The sequence below is a fragment of the Pochonia chlamydosporia genome, chromosome 2, assembly GCF_001653235.2.
Source record: "Pochonia chlamydosporia 170 chromosome 2, whole genome shotgun sequence".
NCBI lineage: Eukaryota > Fungi > Ascomycota > Sordariomycetes > Hypocreales > Clavicipitaceae > Pochonia > Pochonia chlamydosporia.
Window position 1 is genome coordinate 2,067,113 of NC_035791.1, and position 18,505 is coordinate 2,085,617.

An 18,505-nucleotide genomic window follows, 5' to 3' on the forward strand; every position below is an offset into this window, starting at 1 on the left:
CGCCGGATTCGTTAGGACAAGGTATCAGACCTGTGATACATTCATCGATGTCAACCATCTGACAACCACATTGCCTGAAACCTGGCTCACTCGCGTAATCGCAACACACTCGGCAACCATCTCATCACATAACTTGCCAAGCACCATGATATTAGTCCGAATTATCAAAAAGCAGTAAACCGAGCTGATATGTCCCCCTGTCCCAACTTAATCTCACATGGCCATCTTTTTCGAACCCCAACAGCCTCTCAGTTCCCCGATTGGCCATATATAAGCTCATCCTTCCAACGGGACTCTTTCCCCGTTGGCCATGTGCCGCGGAAGATCAGTGCGCTTCAGCTGTGACTCGACGTCCGTTGATCGATCAGCCGTAAATGGGGGCCGCCAGTGCTTTGGATATGATGTCACATTCGTGGTTGCCGCCAAGACAGGGCCAACCACCACCAAGAAGATAATCTTGCGCTTGGCGCGGAATTCAGATTCGTCATGTTGAATTAAGAACCTGTGATGAGAGATCTTTGTTACAAGGGTCAACTTCAGCTTGTGTTATGACCATGCTGATAAGGACCAATAGTCCTGACAAGTCAGCAAATAGTGTCGTGTTCACGGGACAATACCAAGATATCATCACATCAGGCAAGTTTCTAGTGCAGCGCATTTCAATTTTCCCGTCGTCCTCATACACGTCCCTTTGTAAGGTATAACCAAACCCAGCTACCGTTTTAACGCCATGTCCCAATAATCAAATGTTGTATCGATGCACCTGTGAACCATGAAGACGCCTCTAGACCCCAAAAAGCCAACTTACTGAGCAGCTGCCCGTCTAGCATTCTCTCGTCCAATCTTTTTGAAGAACGCATTGCTCTCTTTCTTACCCTTGCCCTTCTTGAGTCCCTGATTCACTCTCTTATTCTGCTCAATATACGCCATATCCTGACCACCACTTAGTTCGCCTAGCGTGCCCGCTGTCCTGCGGGCACCCTTCTTCTTTTTGCGGCCCATGGTGCCACTGTGGAAAAGATCGTCTGTGATGTCTTCGTCTTCCATCGACTCATTCTCCACTAAGACTTTTTGCAGCAACTCTCGTCGTTCGCCGGCAGTGGCAAATGCCAATCCTGGGGTCTTTTCTATATTGGCCAGCTGGGTAATGACCTTGAAAGCATAGCCCTGATCTACCAGAAACGCTTGGCGTTTGGATGAAAAGTACATCTCTTGTGTGTCCTTTGAGACCAAGGAGTAAAAGAACGCATTGAAACCCTCGTCATTTCGTCGTTTGGCTCGCAAGATACGGCCCAGTCGTTGAGCCTCTTGACGTCGAGAGCCATAATGAGACGAAATTTGAATGAGACAAGTAGCTTCTGGCAAATCAAGTGACGTATCGCCAATCTTGGAGAGAAACAATGTGTTGACGAGGGGGTTGTGCTGGAAGTTCTCCAAGACCTTCAAACGCTCGGGTTGCCCAGTGCCTCCATAGATGAATGCTTTGCCTAGCTTTAGAGCATACGCTTTCAGAGCATACACATTGTCTGAGAAGACAATGATCTTGTCCCCTCTAGCCTCATGATAGTTGATGAGATATTGACAGGCCTGAAACTTGCGAGGATTCATTATGTACAGCAAGTTCTTCTTCCTGGATGGCGCCCGTAGATATTCGTCGTAAAACTCGGTAGGCATGGGACACCACACTTCTGCACACTGCACTCTGGCAATATGTCCCTGTTTGGACAGCTCCATCCAATTTGCCTCAAAGAGCTTCGGTCCAATCAAAAAGTTCAAATCAGAAATCTTGTCATCTTCTCGAAGAAGAGTGGCAGTGAGACCAAGCTTAGAATGAGTCTTTATCGAAGACGTGACTTTTCGAAAGATGTTGGCAGGGACGACGTGCACCTCATCCAAGAGCATAAGACCCCATTCTCGCCCAGTGAGAAACTTCATCATTTTATCGGCATCGTATGATCGGGCTCGCGACTGTGTCACCATGGAGTAAGTTGTAACGATAATACCTGTACTCCCAGTGAAGACGGATCCTTTGGAATCGGACGTAAATGCAACAATATCGTCGGGGTTGATGTTTGACCACTTCAAGAATTCATTCCTCCACTGAACGACTGACATAGAGCTAGTGCAAAGAACGATGACTCCCTTCTTGATGGTGCAGGCAGCGGTGATACCGACAAGTGTCTTGCCGGCACCACAAGGCAAGACAATCAGTCCACTCTTTGCTCGGCCATTGCCAAACATCTTGCTTAGACTCTTTTCTTGATACGGCCGAATTTGGGTGCCAGGCTTGAGGTCAATCTCCAGATTTGAGTTGACCTCGTCTCTACGGAAATCGTATTCCTCTAACACGGGGTATCCAAGGCTCAAGCATTCCTTTTGGACAGTTTCTACATCCTTGTCAGCAATCTCAAACGAGTGCGTAACCTCTTGGTCTTCGTCATCTTCTTCGTTGAGGGTTGCCAAGACATCGCCTTCGTTGACTGCCTGACCATTCTGCTGCTCGCCACCTTGAGATAGGCCATTAGCCTGTTTAACGCCGGCAGCATTCTTGGTGCCTGGAATGACCAAAGCGCCAATCTTTGGAGCGGCAGATGTGGTAATTTCCTCAGTACCCTGAACTCGAAGCGGACCAATCGTAGGGTTCTTGAGCAGCATTTGGAGCATTTCAGGATCCGGGCTTTCGACATAGTATTTGGTATTCTTCAAAACGAGCTTCACCTTTCCGTAGCTCTGAGTGCAACTAGTGATGAATGATCGAATCTCATCCGGAAGAGGCGTTTTGAGAAAGCGTTCCAATGTATTGATGATGTCGGAGGGAGACAAGCCCACGGATACGGCGGCGTACAAACTATGCGTCGTCAAGGCATACTCGTGCATAAAGGTCGGTCGAGAGAGCGGCTCAGCAATCGTGATGAGAAAATCCTGCGCCTGTTCTGCAAGAGGGTTGAAACTCTCCAGGATGATTCTGCCTTTCTGGGGGTCGATCCAGAGGGGACGATTCTGGTGGTCCTTCTTTAGATCCAGGTACGAGAAGTCACGGTCACCAAAAATATGCGGAAGCGGTTCCCGAATCGCATGTCTCTTCTGGAAGCGATCTAGGGAGAATAAGTCGATGTTTTTGTCGATGTCACGCTCGAGAACTTCGTCGACTGGCCCGTCATCCTCCTCCAACTCTTCGTTGCTATCCAGACTTCGAGGTGTTGCCGCACCAGGAGTAGACATGCGCGAAGACCTCCCAGCCTTCGCGCCGCTTTGCACGGCTGCCTCTGCCTTTCTTTTTGGTGGCATCCTCGCTATCAGGCCGCGACAGCTCGTGGGAGGGAGCGAGTGTCGTTGGGTGGCAATGGAGAAGTTGTTGGATCGTGAATGGAAGCTGACGAGCTTCTTTAGTGGTGGGAGTGATCGATGACTAACAGTGAAGTGCAGGTAATTGGCTGGATAATGTGGTAGTGTGCCAGCCACCAGCTGTGTCCGAATAAACAATAACTACTCCGTACAAGTAGCACTTCAAGCTTTGGATGGCACTGGACGAGTCGCCCCACTTGTCTTCTTTTGCAATGTAACATTGATTCCTCGCTCTCCTACCTATAGTTTCGTGAGATAAAACAGTACTGCGATTTAATGGCCCTCTCTGCTCGTGGATGAATCTGCATCTGTAAAACAAAGGGCAACCAACCCAAAAACGCAAAAGAAAAAGATCCCTGAGTAGCGGCCCTCCGCCTCGAAGCACTGACTTGACCAACACCACAACAACCCCACCAATTTAGGCCCTTTATTCAGCATCACTCATCGCAATCAACCCACCCTCCCAAACCACAGCTCAACACCTCACCACATTCTTCCAAAACCAGAACACTCTACATCAACATGTGGTACGCACAACACATCCATAATCCCCCAAATTGGAAACCACTAACACCACCAGCAAACACATTCTCAACGCCCAAGTCTCCATCCGGTCGCCATGCTGTACGCCTCTCCTTTCCTGCAACCCCCAACATCCAACTAACATAACCACACAGGTCGAAAATGGTTCGACTGCGCCGAATGCCACCGCGAACAAGAAAAGCACGAACTCCTCCAGAGCTTCGAAATGGTATTCGCCTGTAAAAAGTGCAAGAAGTGCTTCCGCAAGGACACCCAGGAGTTCGACGAGAGCGACGAGTACTGCCCGCACTGCGATAACCACTTTGTCATTGATGCCAAGACCCCCAAGGCGGCGCTGTCAGTGGAGAGTGAGGATGTGAGAGTCAATAATAAGATGCTGAGAGACGAGCGAGTCAGACAGAAGGACTATCGAAACATGTTTGACCCAGACGAGGATGCGGATAGACTGGGCTAGATCAGGTGGTTCTAGGCGGGAGATATGTCGTGTTTCAAGCGGTGAACGAATTGGCAAAAGTTCTGGCGTTGGCTAGGTTGGATTGGGTTTTCTTCACATATATTTTGCAACAGAACATAGACAATGATGACAGGCATTTACATCAAGAAGATGCGGGTGTTAATACAATGGCATTGCATCGAACCATGGCAATACCGCTAAACAAGAACTCTTTCTTCTACACATGTATAGATGTCTTAATACGTTCGTCATTATTCAGCAGCAGAATCGTCCTGGCCTCTCGTGAGGATTGCTGCACTGCCTGTTCCGGGTGTCCGTCCAGTCTTCTTCTTGGCAGCCTCTTCTTGCTTCTCCTGCTCAATCTCCTTGACGTACCCCTCAATCTCGTCAGTCGGCAGGATCTCCATGGCAGCACCAGGGGCCATGAGCGCAATTTCGATGTTCTTTGCACCAGTTTGCACCACCTCGAGAAGAGACTTAATAGCCAGCCGGATAGTAGCCTCACGATCCATATCCTCCTTGTAGTTGCGCTCGAGGAACTCACGCACCGTCTTGCTCGATCGGCCGATGGCGTTCGCCTTCCTGTATTGAAGAAGTCAGTCAAAACATGTAAGCGTACAAATGGCCATCTTCCAGCTGAACCATACCATGCTGAGTAAATACCAGACGGCTCAGTCTGATACAGTCTGGGGACCTTGCTGCCGGGGTCAAAGCCAACAACAAGCGTGCTGATGCCGAATGGTCGTACACCACCGGCCTGGGTGTATCGCTGCTGCACTCCTGCAACATATTTGGTGATGTAGTCGATGGTGACGGGATCCTCCACGGACAGACGATGGGACTGAGCTTCTAATCGGGCCTTGTCGACGAGGATTCGTGCATCGGCATTCAGGCCAGCAAAGGCCAAAGCGGCGTGGGTGTCCAAGACCTGGATCTTGGACGGCGTAATTCGAGTATCCTGGAGCTTCATGGCTGATCGTTTCTCACATCCAAGAACAACTACATCCTTGCCCTTGACGCCAACAGCGCAAGTTCCTATCCCAGAGCGTTAGTTGCCATGAACCATGGGGGGTCGTTATGGTTCGTGCTAGCCAACACCAACCTCTCTTGACTGCCTCGCCTGCATATTCGACCTGGAACACGTGCCCATCCGGACTATTATGACGTTAGATGGTAATCGAAGCATGTAGAGTCTGTGGGTATTTCGAACCTGAAGACTAGAAGCAGGTGTCAAGGTTAGCCAAATAAACCAAGCAAGGTACTGTCAAGCTAACAACATACCAGAGAGAGCTCTGTCGTAACCGGAAGCCATCGTTACAGATTGATATCAATTGTCGCGTTTCTCTAGTGTGTATATGCGCCTCTTGTTCTGGATGCGAAATTCGGATGCGAAAAGGCTGCAGAGGCTGTTGTGTTGGGGTGTAGCAAAGCGTCACCGCATGGAGGTATGTAGGTTCGGAGGGAGCTTCGTCAGACTGGCAGCCTACCCACGATAGCCTGTTGGCGGCTTGCTGAGCAGCTGGAGCTACCTGCTGGGTGGTCCGTGGGCGGATCAACATTGATGCCGACGGCCATACAGTGTGGGCTAGCGGATTTTGTGGTGCACCGCACTGTCTTGTCTCACCCATCAACAGGAGCTTCACCATCGGTAGTGGTAATATCTAATATCTCATTAAAATAGTTAAGAAATAGTACTCCTCATGTTTTCACTGGCCTAATATCACCAGGATGAATTATGTTTCACAACAAGTCAACCGGGCATGTAGCAGTGGTCTACAATAGGAATCATGTAACCAGCCGGTTGACTTCAAAAAGCCATTGCGTATCATATCATGCTTGGCGGCAAATGCCATGAGAGAGGCTGTAAGTATGCTGTGGCCTCTGTTTTAACAGTTGTTTACAGACTCTGTGGCCTGTTATTGAATCCCTCCTCATATGCTATATCATACAGTCATAAAATCATGTCTTCTGGTGACAAAATATGCCACATGCCAACGTACATCAATGCCTTCGTAAAACTCTTTCTAATATTCCATGTCGCTGGCATGATTATCCTCTTTCGCTTTCCTTCTCATATACCATTTAAACACATAGACTATAATCTGTGCCATGAAAACCTTCACACAGTTAGCCCCTGCTTCGTTAGATCGAAACGACGACACAATAAAGCAAGCAACATACCTGCTCAATCGTATACAGCAACACAGGAATCTGAATAAACGCTCTCGTCAAATCATCCGAAGCATTCCACATAGCCGTCACCAACGGAATCCCGAGACTAGTAGTCTTAGCCGCGCCACAGAAACAAACAGCAATCATCTGCTCACGTGGCATTTTTTGAATCGTAATAGCACGCTGCATGATCTGTGGTAGCCGCCTTGCGAGCTTTGATTCCGCAACGAGTGGGTTTATTCGCTTTGCCAACATTGTAGGGGGTCGCGCGGAGAAGAAGCATATCGCTGTGTAGAAGAGATATAGCGCAATGTTCATGAAGATGTTGAACAGGAGAGATGGTTTGGATAATTTGAAGAGGGCGCCGGTCTGGAAAGCTCCCGAGAATGTAGTCCTAAGTATTGTCAGTCCTCCGTGGGTTTGTACATTGATCGTCCATGTTCTGGCCAGGACTGAGCTCACCAGACCAACAACACGAGACAAAGCCCGGAGACCTTGCCCAGCTTCAACACATCCAACACTTTCTTCGTGGCATCTTCCTTCCACCACCGGATCGCTTGTCCTACCATCAATGGCAGCACTACACTCAAACACAATTGCTTCGCCACATCGGCATACATTCGCCCCAAAGACGAAGGGTCCGCCGGTGCCCAGGAGGCGAACTCCTCATTTCGAGGCATGAATCCATATATGAGAATAGGTGAAAGAAAAGACCCGGCGACGTTTCCCAAGACAACTTCAATAACCGCAGCGGTTTCGTCACCACCCGCTGAGCGTGTCATGACGACATTGGACGCGATGGTTGTGGGGATGCATGCGGTGGTGAGCATGCCCACGATGATGGGGATAGAAGGAGTACCGCTTTGGAGAGCGCCGGCTGCGAGGGATATGTGTATAACAGCTTGAGGAGCCATGTTAGCCCAGACAGATCTGGCCTGCATTGTGATTCGGGTTGAGTAGGCTGGTTTGCATACCAAGCACTATACAAGGTATCACAACGAAACTTATCCCCTGAACAATAATATGTAACCTCCAATTCGTCGCATTGGCCTTCAATTTTGACGGCGGCAGCTGTAATCCGCTAACCAAGAAAATAAAGCCTACCGCTCCATATAGAACACTGTACTCGGACTTGATGGTTCCTCCATGGGCAGCAACACCTACGACACCAAACCCAATCAGCATCTCCTTCTGGCTACTCGCGAGTTTGAAAACGATGGCAAACTCACCAGGGAAGTAATATCCAAGAACACACGCCGTCCCAAACCCAATCAACAGCCACTGCGCCAAAATAAAGCGAACAACCCTCTTCACCCACTTCACGCCCTTTGACGGTTCCCGTGTCGGTGGAGTAGATTCCGCCACGGGCGTGCCCTTTTCCGACATATTCATAACTCTTGTTCAGCAGGCTTCGTGGCCCGCTGTCGAGGGGAAAGTTATCTGTCGGATGGTTGCAAGGACGATAACTGCAACGAAGACGTCATGCAAGGTCAATTTCTCTAAGCAACAATGCCCTAAACTACAATTACTAAGGTGGTTTAGCGACTCTAACATCATCGGACAAGGCTCGGGTTTAAAGAGGCCGGAAGGAACCCCATATTAGCTCGGCTAGTTCAACTTGTATTAGCTCCACTTTTCGGTTTATCTAATATATATTCTGCTAACGTTTAATATGCTACCCTTGTTATTCTAGTGGGACATATATTATAACTCTGCTCTTTTCTGTAGAGCTGCAATTTAAGTTATTTATCCGCAGGAAAAGAAACTGCCCTGTCGGAGTGGAAGGCGGCAGCCAGTCACAACCATGTAATGGGTACGCAGAACTTAGAGCAACTGTCGGATAAACTACCTAGGTAGTTGAGCTAATATCTTGTTGTGTATTCCCTCGTTTTAAAACGGGGCACCTTAAAACGGTCACATTTGCGACTGCTTTGGGAGCGCCAGTTGCCGAGCGGATATAATTTCTGCCGCCGGTTCATTGTTTTATATTTGCAGGCGTTCGCGATGACCGACTGACGACTACGTTGATTGGTTTGTCACCTTCCATTGTGCGTCATGTCGGAATTATTTCTCCAATTCAAGCAGCGTAGGACAAGACAGCCACCAAAATGCAGCTGCCGGTTGACGTCACTTGCAACAGTTGGTCGTTCTTGTTCTTTGTGCATTGGCTATTGCAATGATATTCATATTCTTTCAAATACTTTACTCTCAAAGCCAATCAGATAATCGTCGTCTCAGACGTCAATAACAATGCTACGACAAACGCCGCCATTTGGCATATGGAAACATCTGCAGACATATAGGCTTTTCCATCCCCTCCCGGTAGCCTTCGGTGGTATCCGTACATGCTGGTGGTATCAATATACTAAAATGAAACAATATATGCAGTTCGCAGGCAAAATTAGACAACTCATAAAATATATCACACCACAATCCCCTGCAGCTTCTTCTCATTAGATGGAGTTCATGGGGCCGGGCCAATTAGGCCGTAATGGCAGGGCCTGGCTCCATTGGTAATGCAGTTCGTGACTCGCTTGCTCCGATAGTGCTTGGCGCTGGAGCAATCTCAGGATCTGGTATTTGTATGTCAAGCTGAAATGAGTTTGTCAGAAAATCAGTCAGTTATCCAAGGATGGCATGTGTCTCACTCACAGTCATGTAGCCGGTTCGTCGCAGTGAAATCAGCTTTGGTGGAATAGTATTTTCTTCAGGCGCCATTGTCTTTTCCATCTCCTGATTCCACTTCTCAATCCAGCTCTCAAGACCGCTCAGGCGCGATTTGGCAGCCGTTAAACCAAAATCGTCCCAAAGCCAGCCAGTCACGAGTCCTAGGACACTGTCGAGCATGTTTCTGAAAGTGAAGGGATCAAAAATGGGTATCAATTCCCCATTCAGCTTCTCAATAACCCGTCTAAATTCTTGCTCAGAAACACCAGCAGGGTCAAGGATTTCCGGATAGAGGTTAGAAAAGGTTGGAGCCAAATCGCCAGCCACAAGCCAATCCCTCTTCACACGGATTATTCGCGTATTCGCATATTCGATAGAGTCAATGGGAACATGTGGGTTGAGGTGAGGAAAACAGGGGTGTTGCGGTCCCCATTCCTCACCAGCATCTGGTTGCACATCCTCCCCCATAATTGAAGAGTTGGACGAGGAGAGAGCAGATCCAATCCCATCTCCGGCGGAGACATTTGAGACTCGAGGGTCCATCACATCTGGGCCACGTTCAAGATCTCTGGAATAGGACCGCCGCACATCCTCGTTATCAGGAGCCATGGTCGCTTTCTGTTTGCCCAAACTCTTTGCTGAAGGCAAGACGATGGTTGACTTGTCTATGCTCTGGCCGCTGGCTTGTTCTGTTGCTGCTTCCAAAGGCGTTGCTTTGCGTTGGAGAGTCTGTTTCCCGTCATACGATACTCGAAGGGACCTTGGAAGACTGATTCGGTGATCGCTGGTTCCACTCCGTTCAACTTGGAAACTTGCACGAGTAGAATGTGAGTATCTTGATTGTCGTTGCTCCGATAAAGTCAGAAGTGGGTAATCGCCGGCGCCTGTTGCGATAGGGTCATGAATATCCGAAGATCTCTCAAGCGCGGGGTGCTTTAGAGGCAGCGCAGGAATGGGCGGTGACGACGGCCTACGTTTTCGCGACTCGGGAAGTCGTGGCGTAGAGTTGGTCGGATTCCAGAGGCGTGCCGCGGGTAGTCGTCGAAGACGATGAGCAGTATCGACTGTCGTTTTGGTGCGACTTCGAAATGGTGATTGAAGGAGATTTGTGTTGTTGATGGGTCTGTGGAAGGCGGACTGCGGCGGGTTCAACGCGGCCACAGCTGCGGCGGCAGGTTCAGCACCTTGTTCGAGTGACGACACTGGATAGGCGGGTTGCTGAGAATATGTTTTGAGGCGTTTATTTACTTGCTGATCTACGGCAGGCCGCTGCGTCGAATTGGAGGTCGGAGTGAATGGATTCGGCGTCGTGTGAGCGTCTGCGTTGGCACTGCCGTGGTGACGGCGGTGCTCAGGGGTGACAAAGGAAGGAGCTGCGTTGACGGATGTGGTGATGTTGGATGCTGCATGTGCGACTCCAACTTGAGGCGCGCCCTGGCTAGTCCAGTCGTCCACAGGCAAGAGGTTTTCAGAGGTGAAGGTTGCTGTTGATGCGCCAGGAGTGTTAAGTTGCCCAATGGCAGCGGTCGCGTCGGTAGTGTGATGATAGTCTGGTATTTGGTAATGAGGTTTTCGCCGCCAGAACGGCCAAAAGAGGGATGACATGTAGTGCAGGCGCCGCCTGGTGGCCCTCGACCACCAGACCAGAGGCGTCTGGGTGAGTCTGGTCCAGTCGGGTCAACTCTGGCCAGCTCGCCCAAGCCTGGGGCCAGTTGAGTCCAGTGCTGGCTGGGGCTGCTCTTCCTACTGTGGGCAACTAACTCAGTCCCCTTGGGCAGTCTGGATGTCAACTCCGGCGCAATCAACTGCCCGTCTCCAGTTTGACACCAGCGCCCGCGCCAGCACAATCTCAGTCCAAATCTCAGCGCAGGATTGAGGGCAGCCTCATCTGGAGTGAGACAATTATGACCAGAGAATCAATAATGCCTATAATAGAGGAATATGCTCCGAGACTTGGGTGGGATTAGCGGCACCAGTTGCAGCCCAGTGGATGGCCACCATTGTTGCTCAGTTGGTAAATATAAATCAACCACAAGTATTCGTGCCTTAGCAGCAGCAAGATGGAAGAAAAAATTGACAAGATTCTATTCACCTAAAAAGGACAAAAATGGAAATAGAAAATTCGAATTTTTGAATGGTGGGCGTTGGGTGAGATTTTGAATAGTCTGTCTTGTCCATGCACCACGGTCCCTTTCAACAGCCCCTAATCGCCCCATTGCGGCGTTTGGCAACATCGCCACTCATTCTTGGAATCCAAGCCAGTCAACTGGTCCAGACCTGGTTGGCTCACGTATCGACATCTTGCGTCGGACATTAATAACCACTGTGATGCGAATTGACAGCATTTGCCAGCTAAGGGAGCTCCTTGACCCCCATGACCCTGGCCAATGGAATGCAGCACCTTCATAACCTCGCTAAATTTCAAACACCCGCCTTGACAGTTGGGAGCAAAAGTTTGCTCGTGTTGAGTGCAAATTCCAGTTCATGCATATTCTGATCCCGTCATAAACCAGGGTTCCTGACACAGAGATGCGGGAAGAGGGGCCAATCAGTTCCAGAATGGAATATGCGAGGAACTTGTAACCTTTTTTACTTTCCCTCGGTGCTGCGGTATCCCGGCTTGTTCAACTACGCATTTGCTGATAGCTGCTCCTAGTTGGTTGCCAAGCATGTGTGTGAGAAAGGCTCGGAGTGGACGAGGGCCAGTGGGTTTCCCAGGGTATGCGGCGTGTGGCGTGCATCATGACTAGTTGAACCAGAGGAGGACCGTTGATGGTCGATTCAAGGACCTAACCGCGACTAGGTAGTCAAATGTGCACTACTCAGGAGTATGAGTAAATGGGAGACAAAAGGTATTTGGTCATCCAGAAAGGGGTCGAATACTGCAGTGTGTTCAATGTTAGTACTCAAGTATATGCTTGGCGGCTCTAATAAATCCATCTTGCCACTGACTGTATGTCCCTAAGCTGTTGTCAGCCCTCTGGAGTTCTTTTTGCGGCTGTTGGAGGGAAGTGATAATCCAATATCCTCGAAGGAGTACTCAATGCCCATCATTACATGCATGAAATTGATCAGGCAATGCGGAATAGCCGTAAAATCATGAGAGACCAGACGGTTGCCGAAATTGCCAGTAACTCGAACAATGAAATGGTGGTTCCATCAATTGATACCCGCGAAGCTCGGAGCTTCCTTCCCCCAGTGCAGTGTGGAATCAAAAGCACCAGACCCAACTGCACACAGCAAGAAGAGGAAGGCACCTGCATATCATGTTACAATTGTGACGCCGGTCAATCTTGCTGTCTGTCACATTATTCGTTTGGCAAGTGCCCATCGGCTCTTGCCATTTCCAGCGCAGACGCATGGATTGAATCAGTTCCGAGAAGCCCATGCAATAATCGCGGCCCAATTGACCTCGACCATGTCGCAACCCCAATGTTGGCGCTCGTTGTCAGAACAGTGGGCTGAGGGGCATGCGACATCCAAGCTCACCTTTGGGAATGTGATGCTGTGGCTTTTCTTACATCCGAACAAGTTACGAAATGGGATGTGGCCTACCCCAGATTCTACCATGCTTGGCCTGTCGCTAAGAATTTGCTGTGGATGAAGCGGAGCACATCACTAGCCCTTGGGCACTGAATACTGGATCCCCAGTTCTGGGACGACCAACGTACGGGAGATCGCTGTCATTGATGGGGCATTGGCATTGGCATGGGAAGTGTATGACGAAGGGAGGGCCTTCCAGCTTGACGAGTGTCTGGATACCGAGGCAGATCCTGGTGTCGACACGACAGGTCCAAGTCTACCCCGTCACCGGTCACCGACACCGACAACGAGGCGGACAAATTGCACCACTACGACGTTCCGGTCCCTCTCTTGCTGCTCGGCGCCAAAATTTATGAGACTCTTGCCTCCTTTCATTTCCGGCGCATGTAGTCTGCAGCATCTCCTCCTTGTTTCTACAGAAGAGACCAGAGGCGAGCGCGACAATGCCCGATGACAGTTTGCCGACGTCACCGGCGCCTCAAACGTCCAAGCGACCCGCGGTCCTTTCTTCAAAGTCGACAGGGTTCGCCACAGGCATAAATGCCCCTCCAGGTCATGCGATCCGCCGTGCGAAGACGATGGACGAAGGTCCATCGACGCGACGAAAGTCTCATACAAGCCGATCGGAAGCGTCGTTTGACGGTCTCCCTCCTGGTCTGCCTCGTCGAAGTTCCAACTTCTCCGACTATAGCCTGAGCGAGGCACGCGATATCCTGAACCCAAGAGCACAGTCTGGTCAAGAGCTGCCGGCCCCAGAGTCGTCATCGTTGGCTTCATTGTCACTGGCATTTGCTTTGCTCCCAGCCATTGCGGGGGCTCTATTCAAAAATGGCCATTCCGTCGTAACAGATGTCATGCTTTTGGGCTTGTCTGGGGTATTTTTGCATTGGTCTGTGACCCAACCATGGTACGTCATAACTACTCCGAATACATCGACCAACCATGCAACGTTCAATTGTAAGATAATGGCGGTCCGTTGGCAGTGCTAATATCATTATATCAGGGCCTGGTATCATGCCGCGCAGCAAGTTCGCATACAGCGGGAATCAGACACGGAAATTGCTGTGGAGGAAGACATCGATGATGATGCATCACCACATGTCCCTCACAAATCCACCGATCTGGATGATGTTCCAGAGGAGGATGAAGATATCCCCAAGCAAAATGGTTCGGCGACAACACGGAATAGAAATTCAGCAAAAGCTGGTGGCGCAACATCGCAACAACAAGCAGCTCTGCGAGAGCTATACATACACGAAATCCTCTCACTGTTGTCATGCTTCGTTCTGCCCCTTGTGAGCGCATATCTGCTACATTCTATCCGGACACAACTCAGTCGACCCTCGGAAGGTCTCGTTTCGAATTACAACCTAACCATCTTTCTTCTGGCGTCAGAGCTTCGAGCTTTCTCTCATGCCCTCAAATTAGTACAATCCAGGACTCTCCACCTGCAGAGAGTCATTCACGGGAATCCTTTTGCGTCGCCGACGCAAACTGGCGCCCAGATTGAGGAAATGCTCGAACGGTTGAGCAGGCTCGAAGCCCGGTCTCTGGCGGACGAATTCGTTCGGGAGCATAACGACAGCTTGAGTCCCGCGCAGGCAGAGGAGAAGGCCAGCTTGGCACGAGATGTCCGTAATGCCATTCAACCAGAGCTCGACGCCCTCAACCGCGCCGTCCGTCGATACGAAAAGAAAGCAACCATGCTTCAATATCAGACAGATTCTCGATTCTTGGCGCTTGATTCACGAATGGACGATGCAATTGCACTGGCCGCAGTCGCAGCTAAAAACAGCAGCTCGAAGAACGTTTTCGTCAGAACAACCGAGTCTCTTGTCGGAATTGTCCTATTCCCCTTCAATGCCATTCTCCAAGTCGTCATGCTACCACTTCGCTCGCTCCTCGTTTTACTCAACTTCGGCAAAAAGCCTCCTGTCACTACAAAACACAACCGCACCACCAGGACGGCGAAACAGGCTTCACCGAGATATAACGGCGACAGAGTGCCTCCTCGAGTCATGAAGAGATGAAAGGGTGCTCACTTTAATGGACAGTTGATGCGCCTCTCTAATCTTGAGCACATGATGAGTGTCTCATTGACTTCTTCTTTTTTCCCTGTCATCCTACATCGTTCCTTTTTTTTTTGGCCGGCATATTATATCCCCAGACTACATGTTTTATTGACCTATGATACCACCTAAATGAGCTTGGAATGGCAGTGTTTTACTTGCTGGAGAATGATGAAACTTTTTCTGCTTTAATGTCGTACTGAAGGCTTGGCAACGAGCGGTATAAATGGGGAATGCAACATTCATACTCCGTAGTTCATTTTATATGCGTAATCTCGGGTGTTTCCCGCAGCGTACCATTCCCGGTGTCCATCAAGACAAGAGTGATAATGTAATCACATTATCACCATATTATCACCCAAATTGGTGACATCTACTCCGTCTCCGTAGTAATAGGCACATTTATTATGACTCGTAAGGTGACAAGCATTTATCCTTGCCATCGCTACCCTGGAGGCCGGCTGTCGGAAATTTCCATCTGAGGCACGGACAGTAGAATTTAGTCCTGTGGCGTCGCCGATGAGCGTCCGGTTCATCACGCCTACCACAGCTGAATTCCCATGTCTCTGCATGTCAGTATTACTGTGAATGTGAAGAACTTTTTTTCGCCATGTTGCACCCTGTACATGAACCTTACGAAACACAATCATACGCAGACATTCCCTTCTGTGTCCTGTTCTAGACTGGGCATTACAACATTGTTGACCCAGAATGGTGCCGTCCTACACTGAAGAGCGCCACCAAAAACCATGTATGATATTTTGTCTGGGAATGGTTTCGCCCCTCGTACAATAATGCACATCAAGTTCATGCATTCGGCCGCAAACAACAAAGCTAAAGCTGGGGATAACATGGACACAAAAAGCGGTAAGACGGAAGGATCGAGAATTTGGACAACTGTCTGAGACTTACATGTACATTGCATACAGCCCTCAAGTGTGGCCCTGCGGTGTGGAGGGTTGGCGTCCAGGGTAGGGTTCATGATGGAGGAGGCTGGTGCTGGTGGCCATTTTGGATGCAGCTTGGTGAACGTCGCGATGTGTTGTCCAGATCATCAAGATGCAGACACTAATTTTGTTGCCAGGGTGTACTCCGTACGAAGCTCCGATAAATTGGCCCATTTAGCTCTGTGCTCCCGTCGGAACGTCGACGTGGTTCGACAAAGAAGCAAATAAAGAAGGAGAAAAAAGCAGATCCAGTCAGTGGCTGTGCGAAGCCATAGATGACATGGTCGCTTTGCATGATTGATGGCTTCAGATGGAGGCTTGAGTAATGCAAGAATAGGCGACAATTGTCAATCCAGATTGGCTGGTCGAGAAACTCGTACCGAATGCTCCTAGCCATTGGCAAAGCCCTTCAATACACAGCCTTGGTCGTAGTGTACACGTCCATCTAGACTATTCGTCATTCGTGATACAGCTGGCCACCAGTCGTAGCCCATCGTGTGCACACTCTCTGTGGCCATACTAGTGCTCCGTAGTCCAAACTCTATCATGCGGTCGTCAATGGGGGTCCGCCAAAGGCATTGGACTTCTTGATTCGCCGTTGGGACACATCCGTCGCGCATCACTTGATTACTTGTGGCGAGGGTTGTTTTCGTGCCCGTAGGACAAAAGAGAGACGCAAAACGTGTCAGCGCGATACAAGAAGCGACAATCATGGTTCTGTGTGCACAACCGCGGGGAGACCGATTCGACATGTTCAACTTGATCTAAAATCTCGGGTTAGACTCGTGTCTAGTGTGGGAAGCAGGCCGTGCAACAGACGCAGAAGGAGAACAGCCTTTCCAGGCTTGTTCACCATGATCGACTCAGGCTCACGGCGCTGAGAGACATCTCACTCTGGACTGGAGGGTAGGATCGTCAAGTAGCGCGTCGTCAAGTGGGCCAATTTAATTTAACGACGCGTAGCCACAGATGGACGAAGCCACAAAAAGGCACAATTGGGGTACATCTTCCCGGTTTGCGGATCCCAAGTTCGATCGGGAAGACGGACGGGATCAATGGTACCTTGTGCGGTTCTATGGACGGGGGTTGTCTTCTTCGATGACCGCAATTCTGATCTTGTCCAGGTTTCAAGGATTCTCATCGACATCTTCCAGAGAACTTCTCCGTGATAGGCGGTGGGATTGCCTTGCTTCGCAGCTGATGGCCCGATGGCGACATTTTGCACTTAGATGCAAAGCGCCGACGTTGGACAGGCAGGAGTCTGTCCCCATCTGCCCACACTTGTATTGCACAATGTCTGGTAGATGTTGTGGTTAAAGCGTGCCAGACGGCGGTGTGCATGTTTGATGAGCTGTCGACCCTTCAAACAGAGTCTTATCGCTCAAAATCGGTCAAGAGGCGACAGAAGTTTTGCATCCTGGTCCCAAGCATGGCGTGCATATTACAGCTAGCAAAGAGGTGGAGGCCGCTAGTCTTCCTGATGAAGCACTTCAAACCAAGCATCTCGTCGTCTTCGGGCGAAGGTATTCGGAACAGACCACTAACGAGTCACTCTAGAGTCACCAAAAGGCCCTCGCTGGCGCTATGGAAAGGTTTCCTGTTTGTTCAACCGGACTGTCTTGTGACCCCATAATAAGCCAGACCAGGGACCACAAAGACATGGCGAACTGCTGAGGGCCTCGGCCCCCGGTTACAGAACCGCCGCAGGTTCAGCTGGGTGAAAATTACGGAGCACCAAGGGTATTATTGCCATAAGAAGCCGGTCGGTGACTGACAAGCCGGCCCAGATCCACGCGCATAGGCATGTCAAATCTGAAGCGAGCGCGGGCAGTTGCCGTGCTGATGAGGACCGGCTGATGAAAGGGGATATTGTCAAGGGTCATGGAAGGGACAGAGTTACACATCGGCTGGGAATCCCTGCGACATGGGAGGGCTGTTATCAGGAAGCTCATGCTTTTTGGGACGTCGGCGCGTTGATAATGGTTCTTCCAAGTCCTGGTGTTGCCGTATCATTCAGGTGGCATTGATGGGCCACTTATAATTAGTAGCAAGGGAATCGTAAGGCGGTTGGTCGTTGACGCGGAATGGAGAGACAGGATGGATGACGCTGGACTTCAGACCAATATCCGAGCTTTGCCTGGTTTGTGCGTGCGGACTGAGTAGTATTCCATGGCAGATTGCCCGCTGCTTGTTATATTTGGTGACAAAATCGTCCTCAGGTCCATATTCCGCACAGGCCCGATCTTCAAGGAGAACAGACCGCTGGACATACTCCGTACACCATCCGAAACCGCCTTGAGGACCTGTAGATATTTTTATAGTATCTTGTATGTTTTTTTTCGACCTCCTGTGTATTGCTTGGTTATTGCAGTGAATGCACATCAAATGTGCCTGATGCAGCCGATATCTGCGAACTGAGACAGAGCCTAGAACGATCCTCGAGAACAGTGCTACTCTACAGTTGTGTCGGCAATATTGCGCTGTACCCAAGGCGACCAAAAGGCTGAATGCATATTTGTTGTCCATTGTCTGTTGACGGGGAGCTATCTATCGTTGATGCCGTTGGCTCGGTGCGAGTTTGTCACATACCAGCGGCAACTATCAAGTGGCACAACTCCGTCCAGGCGTCCTCGGTCGCCTTGGGGCCAACTAATTAGAACCTTCATTCTGGGATGGGTGGCACACAAAGACAAGGTCCAGATGGGTGGCGCAACTTGGCGCATACGCTTGTACCTGAGCTAGTGACCAGAATGGGCCAGTCATGA

At 49.9% G+C, this 18,505-nt stretch overlaps 6 protein-coding genes across 6 annotated transcripts; 2 read left to right on the top strand and 4 right to left on the bottom strand.

Moving 5' to 3' along the window:
- Positions 1 to 804: 804 nt before the first annotated feature.
- On the bottom strand, positions 805 to 3,288 carry VFPPC_02755 (DNA repair helicase RAD25; the record flags this gene model as incomplete). Its single annotated transcript, XM_018282354.1, has 1 exon — positions 805 to 3,288. The coding sequence occupies one exon, from the start codon at positions 3,286 to 3,288 to the stop codon at positions 805 to 807; it is 2,484 nt and encodes an 827-aa protein (XP_018146788.1).
- Positions 3,289 to 3,867: 579 nt separating this feature from the next.
- Positions 3,868 to 4,342, top strand: VFPPC_15556 (zinc finger protein; the record flags this gene model as incomplete). The annotated part of the gene is made up of 3 exons (XM_018293309.1): positions 3,868 to 3,872; positions 3,926 to 3,969; positions 4,023 to 4,342. 3 exons carry the CDS (start codon positions 3,868 to 3,870, stop codon positions 4,340 to 4,342), a joined length of 369 nt encoding a protein of 122 aa, XP_018146789.1.
- A 251-nt stretch (positions 4,343 to 4,593) lies between these two features.
- VFPPC_17571 (proteasome subunit alpha type-7) lies at positions 4,594 to 5,312 on the bottom strand (the record flags this gene model as incomplete). Its single annotated transcript, XM_022429268.1, has 2 exons — positions 4,594 to 4,924; positions 5,014 to 5,312. 2 exons carry the CDS (start codon positions 5,310 to 5,312, stop codon positions 4,594 to 4,596), a joined length of 630 nt encoding a protein of 209 aa, XP_022285705.1.
- Positions 5,313 to 6,366: 1,054 nt separating this feature from the next.
- VFPPC_02757 (sodium bile acid symporter) lies at positions 6,367 to 7,900 on the bottom strand (the record flags this gene model as incomplete). Its single annotated transcript, XM_018282355.1, has 4 exons — positions 6,367 to 6,459; positions 6,524 to 6,908; positions 6,977 to 7,415; positions 7,489 to 7,900. 4 exons carry the CDS (start codon positions 7,898 to 7,900, stop codon positions 6,367 to 6,369), a joined length of 1,329 nt encoding a protein of 442 aa, XP_018146790.1.
- A 1,095-nt stretch (positions 7,901 to 8,995) lies between these two features.
- Positions 8,996 to 10,786, bottom strand: VFPPC_02758 (golgin subfamily A member 7/ERF4; the record flags this gene model as incomplete). Its single annotated transcript, XM_018282356.1, has 2 exons — positions 8,996 to 9,106; positions 9,167 to 10,786. 2 exons carry the CDS (start codon positions 10,784 to 10,786, stop codon positions 8,996 to 8,998), a joined length of 1,731 nt encoding a protein of 576 aa, XP_018146791.1.
- A 2,381-nt stretch (positions 10,787 to 13,167) lies between these two features.
- On the top strand, positions 13,168 to 14,754 carry VFPPC_02759 (hypothetical protein; the record flags this gene model as incomplete). The annotated part of the gene is made up of 2 exons (XM_018282357.1): positions 13,168 to 13,631; positions 13,728 to 14,754. 2 exons carry the CDS (start codon positions 13,168 to 13,170, stop codon positions 14,752 to 14,754), a joined length of 1,491 nt encoding a protein of 496 aa, XP_018146792.1.
- Positions 14,755 to 18,505: the final 3,751 nt, after the last annotated feature.